Source organism: Globicephala melas, chromosome 3, assembly GCF_963455315.2.
Source record: "Globicephala melas chromosome 3, mGloMel1.2, whole genome shotgun sequence".
NCBI lineage: Eukaryota > Metazoa > Chordata > Mammalia > Artiodactyla > Delphinidae > Globicephala > Globicephala melas.
Genome location: NC_083316.1, coordinates 158307117 through 158326842, shown reverse-complemented (window position 1 = coordinate 158326842; position 19726 = coordinate 158307117). Strand labels below are relative to the sequence as shown.

At 46.1% G+C, this 19726-nt stretch overlaps 2 protein-coding genes across 8 annotated transcripts in view; one reads left to right on the top strand and one right to left on the bottom strand.

Moving 5' to 3' along the window:
- The window catches only part of C3H19orf44 (chromosome 3 C19orf44 homolog), a 33665-nt gene extending 14964 nt beyond the window's left edge, over positions 1–18701 (bottom strand). For all 7 annotated transcript variants that reach the window (XM_060296825.1, XM_060296827.1, XM_060296824.1 and 4 more), the window contains exons 1-6: positions 18604–18701; positions 13901–14666; positions 12187–12508; positions 8043–8116; positions 2499–2913; positions 702–797 (exon numbers count right to left, since the gene is read on the bottom strand). In XM_060296825.1, the coding sequence (XP_060152808.1) occupies positions 702–797; positions 2499–2913; positions 8043–8116; positions 12187–12508; positions 13901–14665 (1672 nt within the window). In that variant the 5' untranslated portion in view covers position 14666; positions 18604–18701. The remainder of the gene's footprint in view (positions 1–701; positions 798–2498; positions 2914–8042; positions 8117–12186; positions 12509–13900; positions 14667–18603) is intronic.
- A 246-nt stretch (positions 18702–18947) lies between these two features.
- CALR3 (calreticulin 3) overlaps positions 18948–19726 on the top strand; it is a 30910-nt gene continuing 30131 nt past the window's right edge. The window contains exons 1-2 of the mRNA XM_030880241.2: positions 18948–19038; positions 19248–19349. Of these exons, the coding sequence (XP_030736101.1) occupies positions 18948–19038; positions 19248–19349 (193 nt within the window). The remainder of the gene's footprint in view (positions 19039–19247; positions 19350–19726) is intronic.

Genomic DNA, 19726 nt, shown 5'->3' with positions numbered 1-19726 from the left:
GCAACAAGAGAAGCCACCGCAATGAGAAGCCCGCGCACCGTGACAAAGAGTATCCCCCGCTCAGCAACGAAGACCCACTGTAGCCAAAAATTAAAATTAAAATTAAAAAAATTAAAAAAAAAATAACTGCAACTGTTAAAAATGATCATTACTAAGACTACACAGTAACATGGAAAAATTGTTGAGGTTAATATTGTGTTTAAAAACAGGAGATTTTTTTGAAGGATATAAATATTTCACATATTACAACCAATATATTTTAATATCTTCATCTTCTAAAAATGTTAAGAAAATGGAAATGGGGGGAAAAAAGCAGGTTCTAGATGGATCCTTGCTTGTGTCATGCGAGTCATCAGCAGCCCTGCGGGACCTGACACAGACTGGGTTTCCCAAGGTGGCTGCTGGGCGTCTTCCTATTGCCCAAGGCTGGGCTGGGCCTCCCCAGGGCCCCACGACTCTCCCACACTCAGCAAGGAGGCAAGTGTCGCGTCCACAGGGCTGGGCCGCTCAGTACTGGCTGAGTGTCTTCCAGAGGAAAACACCTATGGATTCTGGACAGAAAGGCTCTGAGGGGAACACACAAAATAAAGATGGCCCTGTGGGGGTGGAAGGCTCATAGGTATGTTCCTGGTAGCCTTCCTGTTCTGTCCAACATCGGTGTCCTCGACCTAAGGGACCCACAAGGTGAGCTGGGCTGTTACCTTCTATGGCGTCCGCACTGATGACGTGGCTGGCGATGGGCGAGGGGTCCACATAGGCACCTCCCAGGGCTGGTCCGATGGCCGCTACGCCGGCCGCTGTCCCAAGGACAAAGGAGGAGAGGTGAGTGGGCAGGATTCAGAGCAATGACTTTCTCATCAACAGGTGTGAGGCTGAAATAAGCTACATGAATCTGTCCTTTTCTCTTTCTGAATGTGATGGCCACCCTCCTTGCTTTTTTAACCGTTACCCCTTTTAAAAATTTCCCAAACCTGCCTCCATCTTTCTGGTAGGTTCTCCCTGTTCAATATACAAGTCAGGTGTGCTGGCTGAAGTGGTCACCACAGCTCAGCACGGCTGACAACTGTGGCATTGTGCCCTCCCCTGGCTCTGCCCTCCTTCCACAGCTATTTAAGGGCTTCGGAATGTTCCCTGGATTCTAACTGGCTGGCTGATTTATGCTGCCTTTTTTCTCCCTCCTTTCAAAGTCAGGCCGCGTCTAGGAAATCAGCACCACCAATGTTTTATGAAAGCATCTCTTTATTTTTTATTTTTCACTTTTTTTAAAAAACATCTTTATTGGAGTATAATTGCTTCACAATGGTGTGTTAGTTTCTGCTGTATAACAAAGTGAATCAGCTATACATATACATATATCCCCATATCCCCTCCCTCTTGAGTCTCCCTCCCACCCTCCCTATCCCACCCCTCTAGGTGGTCACAAAGCACCGAGCTGATCTCCCTGTGCTATGCGGCTGCTTCCCACTAGCTATCTATTTTACGTTTGGTAGTGTATATATGTCCATGCCACTCTCTCACTTCGTCCCAGCTTGCCCTTCCCCCGACCCCGTGTCCATCTCTTTAAATTGCAAAAAAAGAAACAAAAATGGGCACATTTGCTGCCCACAGGCTAGGCTGTCAGAAAGGCAGCAGGAGGACCTGGAGAGGGACACAGAACCAGGGTTTAAAATCCCCTTGAACACCTTCCAGTGATCTGAGTTGGCTCGTCTGACTGATCTTCCTCCCTGAGAAACAGAACAGTCACGCCCCAGCCAGGTGTGAGGTCCCAGCGGATGTATGACTAAGCCCCCAAATCCAAATGAACAGACAAAGGGAGAACCGCACCCCAGCGCACAGTCTGGAAACAAGCTCCGTCCGTATTGCGGGTGTTGTCTAGACAAGAAAAGGGAGCAGGAGACTCGCTAAAAGAAAGCGACCTTTCCATCCGCAAGGGCCAAGACCAATGCTGGGGACACGAGAAAAGATGAGCAGTGCCTGCTGCACCCCAGAAGAGAATCCACCGACAAACGCAGCGAGTTCAGACAACCAGCCAGCTGGGCAACACAGCAGCCCTTGGAGCCCCCATGCTGGGGCCCCACAAAGTGCCTGAGGACATGCTGTCCCAGAAGGCGGTTCCTGTCACCCTGGGTAACACTGACATTTGGGGCGCGGTCACTCTCTGGCCAGGCCGTCCTGGCCACTGCAGGATGTTGAGCAGCACTCCTGGCCTCCACCCATAGGCTTCCCGTCACCCAGACCTTGCCGATGTCTGTCCCCTGGGGCCAGGATCACCCCAGCTGAGAACCACTGCCTTAGTCTTTGGTTTGAAACCCTTCAGTGTTTTAGAGCTTGGAAGACAGTGGAGAGTACCCAAGGAGCCCCCTCTTCTGTGGGAGAGGAAACAAGGTGCTGAGGTCCCCCCAGCTGACTAATGACGACAACCCAGACCTCCTGGCCCCAGGGTTCCTGCCTGTCGCTGCCTCTGGCCTGCCCCTCCCTCCTCCAACCAACATGCTTACCCTTAGCCCACTGGTAAGTGAAGGCGGGATCGAGGGTCTGCACAGCCATCTCCTTCACCATGACTCTTGTAACACCCCTGGCCCACTTTTTCCGAGACTTGGGAGTTGGTGGAGGAAGGTCTGTCTTCAGGCTTGCAGAAAATTCAGACCAAGTCGCCAGCGTCCTGTCAGGAGACTCCTCAGAATGGGGCGTCGACTCAGATGCTGTTGGACTGGGGGATTTTTCAAAATCATCCGAATAAGCCGAGCTCACTGTGCTGGCCGTAGGTTCCTGAGACTTTGACCCCAGGCTAGAAGTGCCCTTGGGTCCAAGGGACGAGACGGACCGCTGGCTCAGGCACTCAGAAATCTTGCTTCCAGAGCGGGGGGCCCCAGCCCAGGGGTTTTTGCTGGATGCCTTTTCCCCCTGACCTTTCTAAAACAAAGGATGGCAGAGGTCACTGGAAAGTGTTTTCGAATGAACAAGCTCGGAATACAACTGCGTTAGGATGAGGACACCCCAAGGGCCCAGGAGGTGAGGGTCCACGCTGTCCTTCCTAGATTTAGGCAGGCTGAGTATCGTGAGCTGAACTCTTTTTTTTTTTTTTTAAACATCTTTATTGGAGTATAATTGCTTTACAATGTTGTGCTAGTTTCTGCTGTATAACAAAGTGAATCAGCTATATGTATACATTTATCCCCATATCCCCTCCCTCTTGCATCTCCTTCCCACCCTCCCTATCCCACCCCTTTAGGTGGTCACAAAGCACCGAGCTGATCTCCCTGTGCTATGCAGCTGTTCCCACTAGGGATAAATGTAAAATAAATGTAATATCTATTTTACATTTGCTGGTGTATACGTCAAAGTTACTCTCAGCTGACCCTTCCCCCTCCCAGTGTCCTCAAGTCCATTCTCTACATCTGCATCTTTATTCCTGTCCCTAGGTTCATCAGAACGTTTTTTTTTTAAGGTTCCATATGTATGTGTTAGCATATGGTATTTGTTTTTCTTTCTGACTTACTTCACTCTGTAGGACAGACTCTACATCCACCCACCTCACTACAAATGACAATTTCATTTCTTTTTATGGCTGAGTAATATTCCATTGTATATATGTGCCACATCTTCTTTATCCATTCGTCTGTCAATGGACGCTTCCATGTCCTGGCTATTGTAAAGACTGCTGCAATGAACATTGTGTACATGGCTCTTTTTCAATTATGGTTTTCTCAGGGTATATGCCCAGTAGTGGGATTGCTTGGTCATACGGTAGTTCTATTTTTAGTTTCTTAGGGAACCGCCATACTGTTCTCTACAGTGGCTGTATCAATTTACATTCCCACCAACAGTGCAAAAGGGCTCCCTTTTCTCCACACCCTCTCCAGCATTTATTGTTTGTAGATTTTTTGATCATGGCCATTCTGACTGGTGTGAGGTGATACCTCATTGTAGTTTTGATTTGCATTTCTCTAATGATTAGTGATGTTGGGCATCCTTTCATGTGTTTGTTGGCAATCTGTGTATCTTCTTTGGAGAAATGTCTATTTAGGTCTTCTGCCCATTTTTGGATAGGGTTGTTTGTTTGTTTTTTTGATATTGAGCTGCATGAGCTGCTTGTATATTTTGGAGATTAACCCTTGGTCAGTTGCTTCGTTTGCAAATATTTTCTCCCATTCTGAGGGTTTTCTTTTCGTCTTGTTTATGGTTCCCTTTGCTGTGCAAAAGTCTTTAAGTTTCATTAGGTCCCATTTGTTTATTTTTGTTTTTATTTCCATTTATCTAGGAGGTCGGTCAAAAAGGATCTTGCTGTGATTTATGTCATAGGGTGTTCTGTGTATGTTTTCCTCTAAGAGTTTTATAGTGTCTGGCCTTATATTTAGATCTTTAATCCATTGTGAGTTCATTTTTGTGTATGGTGTTAAGAAGTGTTCTAATTTCATTCTTTTATGTGTAGCTGTCCAGTTTTCCCAACACCACTTATTGAAGAGGCTGTCTTTTCTCCATTGTATATTCTTGCCTCCTTTATCAAAGATAAGGTAACCATATGTGCGTGGGCTTATCTCTGGGCTGTCTGTTCCATTGATCTATATTCTGTTTTTGTGCTAATACCATACTGTCTTGATGACTGTAGCTTTGTAGTATAGTCTGAAGTCAGGGAGCCTGATTCTCCAGCTCCGTTTTTCTTTCTCAAGATTGCTTTGGCTTTTCGGGGTCTTTTGTGTTTCCATACAAATTGTGAAATTTTTTGTTCTAGTTCTCTGGAAAATGCCATTGGTAGTTTGATAGGGATTGCACTGAATCTGTAGATTGCTTTGGGTAGTAGAGTCATTTTCACAATGTTGATTCTTCCAATCCAAGAACATGGTATATCTCTCCATCTGTTTGTATCATCTTTAATTCTTTCATCAGTGTCTTATAGTTTTCTGCATACAAGGTCTTTTGTCTCCTTAGGTAGGTTTATTATTCTTTTTGTTGCAATGGTAAATGGGAGTGTTTCCTTAATTTCTCTTTCATCATCATTTTTCATCATTAGTGTACAGGAATGCAAGATATTTCTGTACATTAGTTTTGTATCCTGCCACTCTATCAAATTCATTAATTAGCTCTAGTAGTTTTCTGGTGGCATCTTGAGGATTCTCTATGTAATGTCTGCAAACAGTGACAGCTTTACTTCTTCTTTTCTGATTTGGATTCCTTTTATTTCTTTTTCTTCTCTGATTGCTGTGGCTAAAACTTTCAAAACTATGCTGAATAATAGTGGTGAGAGTGGGCAACCTTGTCTTCTTCCTGATCTTAGAGGAAATGGTTTCAGTTTTTCACCATTGAGAATGTTGGCTGTGGGTTTGTCATATATAGCCTATATTATGTTGAGGTAGGTTCCATCTATGCCTACTTTCTGGAGAGTTTTTATCATAAATGGGTGTTGAATTTTGTCAAAAGCTTTTTATGCATCTACTGAGATTATCATATGGTTTTTATCCTTCAATTTGTTAATATGGTGTATCACATGGATTTATTTGCATATATTGAAGAATCCTTGCATTCCTGAGACAAACACCACTTGATTGTGGTGTATGATCCTTTTAATGTGTTGTTGGATTCTGTTTGCTAGTATTTTGTTGAGGATTTTTGCATCTATGTTCATCAGTGATATTGGCCTGTAGTTCTCTTGTTTTGTGACACCTTTGTCTGGGTTTGGTATCAGGGTGATGGTGGCCTCGTAGAATGAGTTTGGAAGTGTTCCTCCCTCTGCTATATTTTGGAAGAGTTTGAGAAGGATAGGTGTTAGCTCTTCTCTAAATGTTTGATAGAATTCACCTGTGAAGCCTTCTGGTCCTGGGCTTTTGTTTGTTGGAAGATTTTTTTTCTTTTCTTTTCTTTTTTTTTGCGGTATGCAGGCCTCTCACTGTTGCGGCCTCTCCCGTTATGGAGCACAGGCTCCGGATGCTCAGGCTCAGTGGCCATGGCTCATGGGCCCAGCTGCTCCGCGGCATGTGGGATCTTCCTGGACCGGGTCATGAACCCATGTCCCCTGCATCGGCAGGCGGAGTCTCAACTACTGCGCCACCAGGGAAGCCCTGTTGGAAGATTTTTAATCACGGTCTCAATTTCAGTGCTTGTGATTGATCTGTTTATATTTTCTATTTCTTCCTGGTTCAGTCTCGGAAGGTGGTACTTTTCTAAGAATTTGTCCATTTCTTCCAGGTTGTCCATTTTATTGGCATATAGTTGCTTGTAGTAATCTCTCATGATCCTTTGTATTTCTGCAGTGTCAGTTGTTACTTCTCCTTTTTCATTTCTAATTTTGTTGATTTGAGTCTTCTCCCTTTTTTTTCTTGATCAGTCTGGCTAACGGTTTATCAATTTTATCTTCTCAAACAATGAGCTTTTCATTTTATTGATCTTTGCTATCGTTTCCTTCATTTCTTTTTCATTTATTTCTGATCTGATCTTTATGATTTCTTTCCTTCTGCTAACTTTGGGGGATTTTTGTTCTTCTTTCTCTAATTGCTTTAGATGTAAGGTTAGGTTGTTTATTTGAGATTTTTCTTGTTTCCTGAGGTAGGATTGTACTGCTATAAACTTCTCGCTTAGAACTGCTTTTTCTGCATCCCATGTTTTGCGTCATCGTGTCATTTATTTCTAGGTATTTTTTGATTTCCTCTTTGATTTCTTCAGTGATCTATTGGTTATTTAGTAACATGTTGTTTAGCCTCCATGTGTTTGTATTTTTTACAGTCTTTTTCTTGTAATTGATATGTAGTCTCAATGCATTGTGGTCGGAAAAGATACTTGACATAATTGCAATTTTCTTAAATTTACCAAGGCTTGATTTGTGACCCAAGATATGGTCTATCCTGGAGAATGTTCCATGAGCACTTGAGAAGAAAGTGTATTCTGTTGTTTTTGGGTGGAATGTCCTATAAATATCAGTTAAGTCCATGTGTCATTTAAAGCTTGTGTTTCCTTATTTATTTACATTTTGGATGATCTGTCCATTGGTGAAAGTGGGGTGTTAAAGTCCCCTACTATGATTGTGTTACTGTCGATTTCCCTTTTTATGGCTGTTAGCATTTGCCTTATGTACTGAGGTGCTCCTATGTTGGGTGCATAAATATTTACCACTGTTATATCTTCTTCTTGGATTGAGCCCTTGATCATTATGTAGTGTCCTTCTTTGTCTCTTCTAATAGTCTTTATTTTAAAGTCACTTTTGTCTGATATGAGAATTGCTACTCCAACTTTCTTTTGATTTCCAGTTGCATGGAATATCTTTTTCCATCCCCTCACTTTCAGTCTATATGTGTCCCTAGGTCCGAAGCGGGTCTCTCGTAGACAACATATATATAGGTCTTGTTTTTGTATCCATTCAGCCAGTCTATGTCTTTTGGTTGGAGCATTTAATCCATTTACGTTTAAGGTAATTTCGATATGTATGTTCCTATTACCATTTTCTTAATTGTTCTGGGTTTGTTTTTGTAGGTCTTTTCCTTCTCTTGTGTATCCGCGAGCAGAACTCTTGAAACCCTTCAGCACGAGGCTGCTGCACTTAGCACTGATGTTGTGAGCACGTGTAGCTGGCACGTGGGTGAAATCTGTTAAAGGGTCATTATTATGTATTATCAAAACATGCGTTGATAATGAGGTGGTTACTAATATGGAAAGAATCACCACGGGGCGATGCAACAAGTACAGGTTAGTTGTGGGGAAGTTGAAGTGGGATCTGCTTTAATCTTCTGATATGTTAAGTAGCTCTATCCTGTTATTACCTAGATCAGGGTCTCTACTCATGGCACACTGACATTTGAGACACGAACATTCTTTGCAGCGGGGGCCATCCTATGCATTGTGGGACACTGGCACAGGACATCCCTGACCACTACCCACTGAATGCCAGTAGCACCCTGCACCCCAGTCATGACCACAGTGTTGCCAGACATTGCCAAGTGTCCCCTAGGGGAGCAATCGCCCCGAGGTGAGAACCACTGACCTAAATGAGGCATAACGGTTGCAAGCTGTTCTACCCAAAGACCTAAAACGAAAAATCAGTTTTTTGTACTTACTTTCTGTTCCAAGTCTGATTTCTCACTGACGGCTGGAGCCAGATCATCAAGGGATAAAATGTTTATTCTCAAATCTGTAATCAAAAATGTAACATGTCGATATTTACTCCACATGCATTTACCATCCTGTTGTAGGCACCGGGCTAAGTGCTAGGGACGGGAAGAGCAGAAGGCGTACAGTCCCTGTCCTCAGAAAGTGAGCCCAGGGATCCAAGCGCTTTTTCTCTAAAGGGCTAGGTCATAAATATTTTTGGCTTTTCGGGCTAGTCTGTCTCTGTCACCATTGCTCAGCTCTGCCCTCATGATTCAAAAGCCGCCACAGACCATGTGTAAACAAATGGGTATGGCTGTGTCCCAGTAAAACTTTATTTATAGGGACTTCCCCCATGGTTCTGCAGTTAAGACTCCGGCCTTCCAAAGCAGGGGATGCGGGTTCGATCCCTGGTCGGGGAACTGAGATCCCACATGCCACACGGTGCGGCCAAAAAAACAAAAAACAAAAAACTTTATTCATAAGAACAGACGACTGGGCTTCCCTGGTGGCGCACTGGTTAAGAATCTGCCTGCCAGTGCAGGGGACATGGGTTCAAACCCTGGTCCAGGAAGATCTCAAATGCCACAGAGCAACTAAGCCCACGAGCCACAACTACTGAAGCCCATGCGCCCTAGAGCCCGTGCTCTGCAACAAGAGAAGTCACCCCAATGAGAAGCCCATGCTCTGCAACAAAGAGTAGCCCCCGCTCGTCGCAACTAGAAGAAAGCCCGCACACAGCAATGAAGACCGAACGCAGCCAAAAATAAATAAATAAAACATTAAAAAAAATTTTTTTAAATAAAAGAAGAGCCAAGTATTGTGAACATGTGTGCAGGGGCCCTGGAGGTCTGCGAGGAGGGAGTTATAACCTCAAGGGGGTTGGAGACTTGGCTGGGGAAGGAGGAGCTGACACCAGGTCTGGCCACAGGATCTGCAGGACCCAGTGCAAAGGAAAAAAAAAAAACCAGACGGTGGGGAAATTCCCAGTTGTTAGGACTCTTCGTTTTCACTGCCGAGGGCCCGGGTTCAACCCCTGGTTGGGGAACTAAGGAACTAAGATCCCACAGGATGTGCAGTGAGGCCAAAGAACAAAGCAAAACAAAGAAACAAAACACAGACCACGGACCTCTCGGCCTCTGGCCTAGACAGAGGAGACGATCATGATGCAAGGAAGGACACCTAGTGACACATGTGCTTGAGGTAGAAGAGGGGGACTGGCACCTCGTCCTAAGTTCTCATTTAAAGCAAGTCAAGGACACTTAACTGTGGTGCCAGCTGGCCAGTCACCAGCGCCCAAATGCCTTGGGTGCAGGTTACTCAGGAGGAGGAAGGCTCTGCGCAGTTCGGGTGTCCCAGCGGGTTTCTGCCCCAACAGTATGTGAGCCCACTCCTCCCCAGGACGGGGGAGGCCGACTGGCTGCCAGTATTCGCAGGGACCCCATCATGTGGCTCATTTCAGGCCCGAGGCACAGAGGCTGTGTGTGTGTGTGTGTGCGCGCGTGCGCACACAACTGGGGATGGGAAGGGCGCGGTGGGGGGGGGGTCCACCCTGCGGGGCCTCAAAACTCAAGCAGGTACATGATCCAATCATGGCTGAGTTGAACAGACACTTCCGAAGAGGGCCTAAGGTGTCTAGAGGCTTCCACGGAGGGCACATGCTAGGTTGGAGGGATGAGTCTCCCTGAGGAGGCAGGACGAGACCCCCAATTCTAGGAACAAGCAGGGGACAGTTAGCAGGAGCAGACGGGAGCAGGGCCCTCCCTCAGGTGGCACAGCGCTGGGGATGAGCAGGAGATGGAAGACTGAGCCGTCTACTCTCTTTGGAAAGGTCAGCTGAGTGCAGCCGTCTGGCAGCATAAGACCCAGATCAAAGCCCAGCTCATCACTCTAGCGTGAGGGTCTCGCCCCCGCCTCCGAGCTCCTCTAACACTGCCAGTTACCACAATGCACGTGACGCGTAAGTCCAGAGATACGTTCATGGACAAAGCCTCTGAACTAAGCCATCCCAGCCGGCTCGGGCCAAGGCACTGCAGGAGACTGTGGACGAGTTCTCTGGAACAGTGTTGTCATTGGCTGAGGAATGACGTTATTGTCACATCAACCAACCTGGACATGCACACACTTACTAAGCAGGAGGCCCCACTGAGGCACTCCACAGGCACCAGCTCACTGACACAGCTCTGCCCCACGTTACAGATGTGAAGACCATGGCACAGAGAGCCTGACACTGCACGGCCAGAAAGAGGCGGAGCAAGGATGTCCACCTCAAGTATGCTGGACCCCAAACTCAGACTTGTACTCACCACTCCCTGCTACGTGCCTCCCTTGAGGCTGCATCAGAATGAGGGAAGGTGGGGTCTGGACACCAAGGGGGCCCTCCAGGCCAGCAGCGAGGGCTGAGGGGCAGCCTGGATGGGCGGCCCAGGAGGGCAGGAACTTGGGTCTGGCACCTGCCCCACCAGCTACACCCACCTTCTCACCCACCTGCCAGGCTGGCGTGGACACCCACTCACCAGCCCCTTGCGCCCAAAGATATGAGACCGTATCGGTGAGGTGCCAAATGGCATCCGGCCGATGGTGGCCCCTGAGGGGGCTCAAAGGGATTTCCTCACATCCGTGAGCCCGTTTCGCTGCCTTCTCCAACCCTCACGAGGGCGCGTGGCAGGGACTCTTGCTGGCCGTGCTTCTCCTCCCCGCCCCCTATGTGGTGGTACCTTGGCATCTTGAATATTTTGACCTGCAGGAATCTGAGACACAGCAGGGGCTGCAAGGACTCCCTGACCTTCTCCCCTGAATCAGGTCGTAAGGCTCTCAGGTAAGAAGATGTGCCTTCCCTCTACCTGGAGGAAAGGAGCATCCTTATGTCCAAGATGGGGGAACACTGAGCAACCCCAACTACATCCCCTCATCTACTACCCTTGGCTCATATCCTTCCATCTATCACATTCTCCCACAACTATTCTCCCATCAAACCTAGCAGAAGGCGCGACCGTTTCTTCAGGTTTCCATTTCCTTATAAAGGCTCCTGTGTCACATAAAACGTACATTAAATATTTATTTAATATCTGAACGCTCTTCTCCTGTTAACCTGTCTTTGGTCACAGAGCCCCAGGCAAGAACCCAGAAGGACACAAGGAAAAAGCTATTTTTCCTCCCCTACAACTGATTCACAGGCTACGGATCACCCTGGCACTTGGGGTCAGGGGACAGTTGGCTTGTTTGTCATCCTGTTCCTGACACCATGATGCCTGGCACGTGCTGGCACACAGCAGGTACTCGAGACACAGTTATTGAACTCGGATTTGATGATCAGGCACCAGATGGGAGAAATCAATGTTGGCTGCACATATTTTTCTTTCTGCTCTTCCTTAAATACATACAATGTTAAAATAAAAATCACGTTCAATGATGGTGAAATAATAAAAATGTTTATGAGGGACTTCCCTGGTGGCGCAGTGGTTAGGAATCCACCTGCCAATGCAGGGGACACGGGTTCGAGCCCTGGCCCGGGAAGATCCCACATACCGTGGAGCAACTAAGCCCGTGCGCCACAACTACTGAGCCTGCGCTCTAGAGCTCGCGAGCCACAACTACTGAAGTCCGCGTGCCTAGAACCTGTGCTCTGCAACAAGAGAAGCCACCACAATGAGAAGCCCGCGCACCACAATGAAGAGTAGTCCCTGCTCGCCGCAACTAGAGAAAGCCTGTGCGCAGCAACGAAGACCCAATGCAGCCAAAAATAAATAAATAAATTTATAAAAAGAAAAGTTTGTGACTGGTTAGAGATTGGTTTCTTTTTCTGAAGTTAAAAAGGAAAGGAAGCAAATTTCTCTTTTACAACAAGGAAAACTGCATTGCCGTCCTCTTGCACGAGGCTCTAGAAGGATTTCCGTTTTTGCTCTGTCATTGGGTAGGGTTACTAGAAGAAGGCTTTAAAGACAGAACAAAAAAATCTGACATAGCCCCTCAACTAGGAAAGAAGGTCAGGAAGCCAAGGGTGTGACTCGCACCCCTCATGACAATACCCTGTGACCACCACACCAGGGATCCTAGAGGCGGTCTTGCCCTTCCTGCCCCAGGGTGACAACTCTGCGCAGGGATGAGGGTTACCATTTAGACTTTCATCGGCGGCTTCTGAGGGAGACTCATCCTGAGGCCCAGCCTCACTCCTTCTTGGGGAGGACGAGAGCTTGCCATCCCCCACTGTTGAGGGCACAGACTTCGGAAAGGCTCCGGGGATGGAAAGTGATGCCGTGTGGGAGGCTGTGTCCTCTGAAATGGCAATCTGTGGGGAGCAAGTTCTCGAGCCAGCACTGTGAAGGGTCCCATCTGCTGACCGTGAGGTTGGCAGACGTGATGTCGGAAATGGCTTTGAGCTGGAAAGATCCTTCCTGGGCAGCGAAAGGACTCTCAGTTGATTTGGGATCTGATCCTACTTTGGTGGAAACAAAAGAAGGGAAATTACCAAACATACGCTACATAAGTCCTTATCATCGGACATCATGGCTGGTGGAGAGCATGAGTCCTTGGTGATCAAATCATTATCCCTCTCTGCCCCTTTCTTTCCCTTCCCCTCATCTCTGGAAGTCAAGGTACAACATTTAGACAAGATAATACAGGGATTAGACATACTCCACAAATAATCAGAAAAATTCACTTTGCTTTCAAATACATATTGTTAATTACACATTTTCTAAACTAAGGCCCCTGAGAACATGGATCTTCAACAGAGTCAAAATCAATATGCAGATTTTTCCCCTTAAAATGCAGCCTTCCCATCACTTCACACCAACTAGGATGGCTATAACCAAAAAAAATAAATAAATAACAAAAAATAACAAGTGTTGGTGAGGATGTGGAGAAATTGGAACCCTCATACACTGCTGGTGGGAATGTAAAACAGTGCAGTCACTGTGGGAAACAGTTTTTCTGTTCCTCGATAAGTTACACACAGAATTACTACAAGACCCAAGAGTTCGACTCCTAGGTATAAACCCAAAGAATTGAAAACAGGGACTCAAACAGATACTTGTATACTATTCACAATCGCCAAAAGGTGGAAACAACCCAAATGTCCATCAATGGACAAATGGATAAATAAAATGTGGTCCATCCACACAACGGAATATTACTCAGCCATAGAAACGAATGAAGCACTGACACATGCTACAATGTGAGTGAACCTCGTAAACATCATGCTAAGGGAAAGAAACCAGACACAAAAGGCCACAGGTTGTATAATTCCATTACACGAGATGTCTAGAACAGGCAAACCCACAGTGACACAAAGCAGATTAGTGGTTGTTAGGGTCTGGGGGAGGGGGAAACAGGGAGGGATTACTGGGTAAGGGTCTCCTTTTGGCATGATGAAAACGTTTTGGAACTAGACAGAGGTGGTGGTTACACAACATCGTGAATGCACTTAATGCCACTGAACTGTTCATTGGCATTGAACAGTTGGAAGATGGAAATGCAGCCTTCCCAATGTAGCGATTCCCGTGTGGTACAACCAACAAATAGGCATGGATCACCAATGGCAGTGATCACAGCTGGTGTTGGATCAGTCATACAAAGTGCTGTCCTGGGGTGTATACAGCTACGAGGCTCCACATAGTGCAAAACTGCCTGACGTGTCCCAAATCCTGTCCCTTACAGAGCAGACCAGCAATGGGTACCCGTGATTGGCTGAAACCCAACCTCTCCTCATCAAACACTTTCTGAGTGTTTACGGGTGATGGCTCTCTTCAAAAGTCTCTAGTGCTATGATAGAAAGGTACAAATGCAAAGTACATACAAGTACAAAATAAATACATGCAAACCTTACCGAGACTAGTTTTGTTTGTTCTTTCTCACTGACTTTGGTGCTGGTGAAACCCTGATTTGTGGATGCTTGTTTTTCGCTAGAAGATTCCATCAAGCTTCCTAGCAACTCTTTCATTTCCTCTTCATCACTGTCTGGAGAATCCAGTCTTCTAGGAGGTTTTTTCTCTTTGGGTGTTTGAAGATCCCTCTCTTTCCCAACATGTGCTTCAGGGGATATCTTTTCCACAGGTGCTTCTCTCTTCTTTAGAAACCTACTGACCTTCCCACTCGGCATGTCACTCTCAGGGACAGGAATTTCAAGGGCCTGTTTCTGGGAGGTTTTGTCTGTGTTCTGTGAAGAAAGGTCAACCGTCCTTCTAGGGGGATTTTCGTCTGCTCTGCTAGGAAGCCAGTCCTCAGAGGTCTTCAGGTCAGATTCCACGTCAGACAAATCCATCTGCACCTTCCGGTTCCTGATCTTGGTTTCTATCTGGGCCAGCTTTGTGAGCGCAGCGTTGGCCCTGACCTTCGAGGCAGTGGTCGAAGCTCTACCTGAAGACAGCCAGGGCCCACTCCCCAGGAAAGCATTCTCTTTCGGGAATAAGTGTTTTCCACCCATAGTCTGGTTTCTTTTTAGAAATCTGCTTGGACCGGGTGCTATTTTGGTAAGACTTCTACTGATTTCCAAGTTCTGGATTTCTTCCATCTTTGAATCTTCTAAGGAAATATCACTGAAGTCGCCAAAGATATCACGCACAGTACGGCTGGTTTTTCTTATTGAAGCCATTCTAGGGAGTAAAGAAAGAAAACTTACAGTAAGAATACCTGATGTTCAGACTGCACATTCAAATCTCTCAACGCTTCCCACCACCTGGGAGAGGCCACATCCCCCTTTGCCATCTGGCCAGAGCCTCCCCTTCAAGCCCGATGATGGCAACGAAAATAATAAGACACCTGGTACGTTATCATTGAACTATGCCGTTCAAGGCCAGGTCTTAAGTGAGACACGTTACATATTAAAGACGAGAGCCAGTGCTTCTCAGGCCCAGCAGTATGCCTAGCACTCTGCTCAGAGCTACAGTATCTCATTTAATCCTCACTCAACACTGAGAGTTGGTCGTTGTCATGCCTCTTTCATAGAGAAGAGGAAGGAAATGAAGGCCTCCACAGGTTAGGTCACCTGGCCAGCGAGTAACAGAGCCAAATTCAAAGCTCAGGCCAATTCCAAAGGTCCCACTCGCCCCTACAGTGCTTCACTGCCTCTCCAGTTACCCCACCTCTGCTCCGAGTGAGTCCTATTACCCAGTTGCACCCCAAGTCTGGTCTCCTCCTTTATCCAAGTGTCCTCAGTTCTCTCAAAAAGAGCTGTTGAAACACAATCTGTATATTTAATGAGCTCCCCAGAAATCTTATTTTACTTACAGTGTGTGAACTACTGCCCTGGGAGCAGGGATGGGGGCTATGGACAGACACAGACCCCCCCACCAAAGGTCGGCCATGTGTTGTATGTGTGTGCTGGCGTACAGTTTTCTGGGAAAAAGGGCCAGCGTTTCCGTCATATTCTCAGAGTTCCCATGTGCCCCTGAAGGAATATGAACAATTCACTCCAAGATTTACCAAGGTTTCAAAAGATTTTAAAGACTTAAAAAAATGGAAAAATATGGCATGGGTGTGTGTTTGCTGCAGGCCCTTTAGTGAGGAACCTGGCAACAGCAATGAAAATGTGAAATGCACAGACCCTGTGACACCACAATTCCACGTCTGGGAATTTCCCTACAATGCCCATAGAGATGTATGTTCAAGGGATGTCTTGGCAGCATTGTTTGTACTCGTCAGAATCCTGATCCCATCCATACAGGCTCAATGAAGTCCAGATGACCACAGGCAGAAAATGGAATACTATGCACCTGTTAAAAGGAATGGGGGAAGACCTGTGTGCAAGATAATGTCTCCAGCATAATGATCTGTGAGGCAGAAAAGATGCACAACCATGCCTCAGCTCCATACTGTTTGAATGTTTTAGCAAGGCCATTTGTTACTTTTATTTCAAAAAATTTACTGTGAGAACCCAAAAAGTCTTTTCTTCCCCCCACTCTGTCCACTTGGAAAACAACCTTATTGGGATTGCCAGACTAAATACAGGACACCCAGTTATTTGAATTTCAGATAAATAGCAAATAATTTAAGAAATATAAGTATGACCCAAATATTTTTATCCTAAAAGGTAATGTTCAAATTTTTTTTAATTTATTTATTTATTTATTTTTGGCTGCTTTGGTTCTTCGTTGCTGTGTGCAGCTCTCTCTAGTTGCGGCGAGTGGGGGCTACTCTTTGTTCCGGTGCATGGGCTTCTCATTGCAGTGGCTTCTCTTGTTGCAGAGGATGGGCTCCAGGCACGCAGGCTTCAGTAGTTGCAGCATGCAGGCTCAGTAGTTGTGGCTTGCGGGCTCCAGAGTGCAGGCTCAGTAGTTGTGGCACACGGGCTTAGTTGCTCCATGGCATGTGGGATCTTCCCGCACCAGTGCTCGAACCCGTGTCCCCTGCATTGGCAGGCGGATTCTTAACCACCGCACCACCAGGGGAGCCCTAAATATTTTTATACTAAAAAATTATTTGTTGTTTATCTGAAACTGAAATTCAATTGGGTGTCCAGTATTTTGATTTGTTAAACCTGGCTACCATACATCTTATATACCTTTCAAAGCTGAGTTCAAATATTTTGTGCAAGGCATTTAACTCAGCCCCTAAGATTCTGTACAAGAATGAATTATTTTTATTATTTTACTGTCTGTTTCTCTGACCAGTGTGCTTACTTGCTCATCCCCATCTTAACCACCCCGTGTACTAAAAGTGCCCAGCACAGGCCTGACCACAGGAGTCAGTGAATCAAAAATCACACCCAAAAGAAACAGTGCAGAATTCCTAGTGTGAGTGACCCTGGTCAAGTTACTTAACCACTCTGTGCCTCAGCCTGCTAATCTGTAAAAAGGGAATAATAACTATTAGCCTCACAGGATTCCTATGTTCAGTGTGGGGCATGGAATAAGCATACAATAAAATTTAGATAGCAGTAATGACAGTATTTGGACTACCTGCATAACCGGCTAACTTTTAGCTGGAAGGACATGGTGAAGGGGAAGTAGAAAGCACTGGAACGACATCAACAGCTATCCTTGTGAGTATTTTTGTAGGCAAGGCCCAGGGCACTATGTGGGTCAGAGGAAAAGCCTGACCACCAGGCCAGGTTTTCTGGCATCTAGTTCTTCTGAAAGTTTCCCTAGATTTAAAAAAAATTTTTTAGTAAAAAAATTAATTAAAATAAATAATTTTTTTAAAAAGAATTTCAAGAAAAAGGGATTTCTCTCTGGTGGCCTAGTGGTTAGGATTCCAGGCTTTCACTGCCATGGCCTGGGTTCAATCCCTGCTCCAGGAACTGAGATCCCACAAGCTGCACGGCACAGCCAAAATAAATAAATAAAATAAAATAAGATAATTTTAAAAATAAATCAATAATGTTTAAAAGGGTAAATTTCATGTTATGTACATTTTACCACAACTAAAATATATATTTTTTAATTAAAAAATTTTTATTGAAGTACAGTTGATTTACAATATTGTGTTAGTTTCATAAATAGATGTATTTTTAAAACACATAATTAAAAATAAACCAATAGGTAAAAGATGTGAACCAATATTTCACCAAAAAATATATATATATAAATGGCCAATAAGCACATGAAAAGATGTTCAACATCAGCCATGAAGGAAATTCAAATCAAAACCACTATAAGATCCACTTCATACCTACGAGGGTGGCTATAATCAAAACTACAGAAAATAACAAATGGTTGGTGGAGGGTATGAAGAAATTGGAACCTTCATACCCCTTTGGAAGAGACTATAAAATGACGCAGCTGACAACCTGGAAAACGGTCTGGTAGTTCCTCAAAAAGTTAAACATCATTACTTTATGATCCAGCAATTCTACTCCCATGAAGCCCAAGATAACTGAAATGTAAGCAAATGTTCATAATAGTTCTTATTCATAATAGACAATAAGTGGAAACAACCCAAATATCCATTAACTAGTGAATGGATGAGAACTGAGGTCCATCCATAAATGAGATACTACTCAGTAATAAAAAAGAACAAATAATGACACACACAACACGCATATACGTCAAACACACCATACTAAGGGAAAATACCAGATGATGCAAAAAACCACACACTGTATAATTCCAGTTATAAGGATTGTCCAGAAAAGTTAAATCTATAGACTCAGCCCATCAGTGGTTGCCTGAGACTGGGAGTGGTAGCGGAGATAGACTGCAAAGGGGACACTTGGGGTGACTGACAAGTTCTAAAGCTGGATGGTAGTGATGTTTGCACCACTTGGTAAATTTACTAAAAATAACGGGAATTGTACGCTTAGAAGGGGTGAACTGTATGGTATGTAAATGAATTATCAATAAAGTTGTTAAAAATAAATAAACCAAAATTTGAAAACACAGTCGCCCCTCAGACCATCGAGCTCTTCCCCCAGGCCTGGAGCGACCCACATCGTACCACGCTCGCTCATGGGCCCCAGACGAGGAAAATGAGGCGCTAGGCCGCTCTCCCGCCGCCCGACCTGCCCAGCCCCGGAGCGCGTCCCGTTTCCCTGCAACTCCTCTCCCGAGCCCGGGCATTAAGCCCGGCCACCGCCCAGCCAACCCCGCCAACCTCCTCCCACGAAGTCCTTCCGCGGACGCCGCCACCGCTCTCGGCCGGACCCTCGGGCCAGAAGGGACCGTTGACCCCGGCAAAGGCGCCAGGGCGAAAGAGACTACACCTCCCGGTGCACCCCGCGCCCCAACGACCAATAGCGCTCCATGTCGCTATCGCGAGGCATCATGGGAATGGTAGTTTGAAGGGGGACACGGCGTGCACCGCGCGTCAAGGCCCAATGGTGTCTCGGGTCATAATCGCAAGGCATGACGGGAGTAGTTCCGGGAAGGGCCCGGCGCGCCGCGGAGACGCCTGGGCGCAAAGGGACGGTTACGAGAAGGGGTGGCCGCGCCTTCCCCATGGCCGCCGCTCGTGTCCCGCTGTGGGCAGTCTGTGTGCTGCGGATGGCGCTGGCCACAGTCTACTTCCAGGAGGACTTTCTAGATGGAGGTGAAGGGGCTCCGCCGGTGGCGGAGGCTTAAGCTCCCTCATACCCCAGTGCCCAACGGATGGCCCAAGTTGCCATTGCCCCCGCCTGTCGTCGAGGTATCGGTGGTGGCAAAACCTCGAAGCTTCGAGGCCTCGAGGGACCCCAACACTCTCCCCACCACCCAAATTAACAGTTTTCAGCCCTAACCGGTGTTATTTACCCCCAACAGAGCGCTGGAGGAACCGATGGGTGCAGTCCACCAATGACTCCCAATTTGGGTATTTTAGACTCTCGTCCGGGAAATTTTATGGTCATAAAGAGAAAGACAAAGGTTAGTGTAGGAATCGTGAGAAAATCAAGGTGAATGTTAAACCCCCATAGCAACCTTTCAAGGTAGGTGTGGCACAGCCCTAACACCCATTTCACAGGTCGGGAAACAGGCATGGGTAGGGTCTTTTTGTCTTCTCTTTTCTTGACCAAGATACCCCCTCTTTACAAGCACTAGTCAAATGGGTTTGGAGAGCCGAGGGTCCTGCCCTACAGAAGGAAAAAGTTTAGAAGGTACTTCTCATTTTTATTTTCACGTTAAAAAGAAAAACAGGGTAAAAGTTATATGCCGTCAAGCACACGGATCTTTGGGGGTCCAATAGGACGAATGTTTACAACTGCACACCGAGGTCAAGATAGGAACGTTTTCAGGCCCCACCT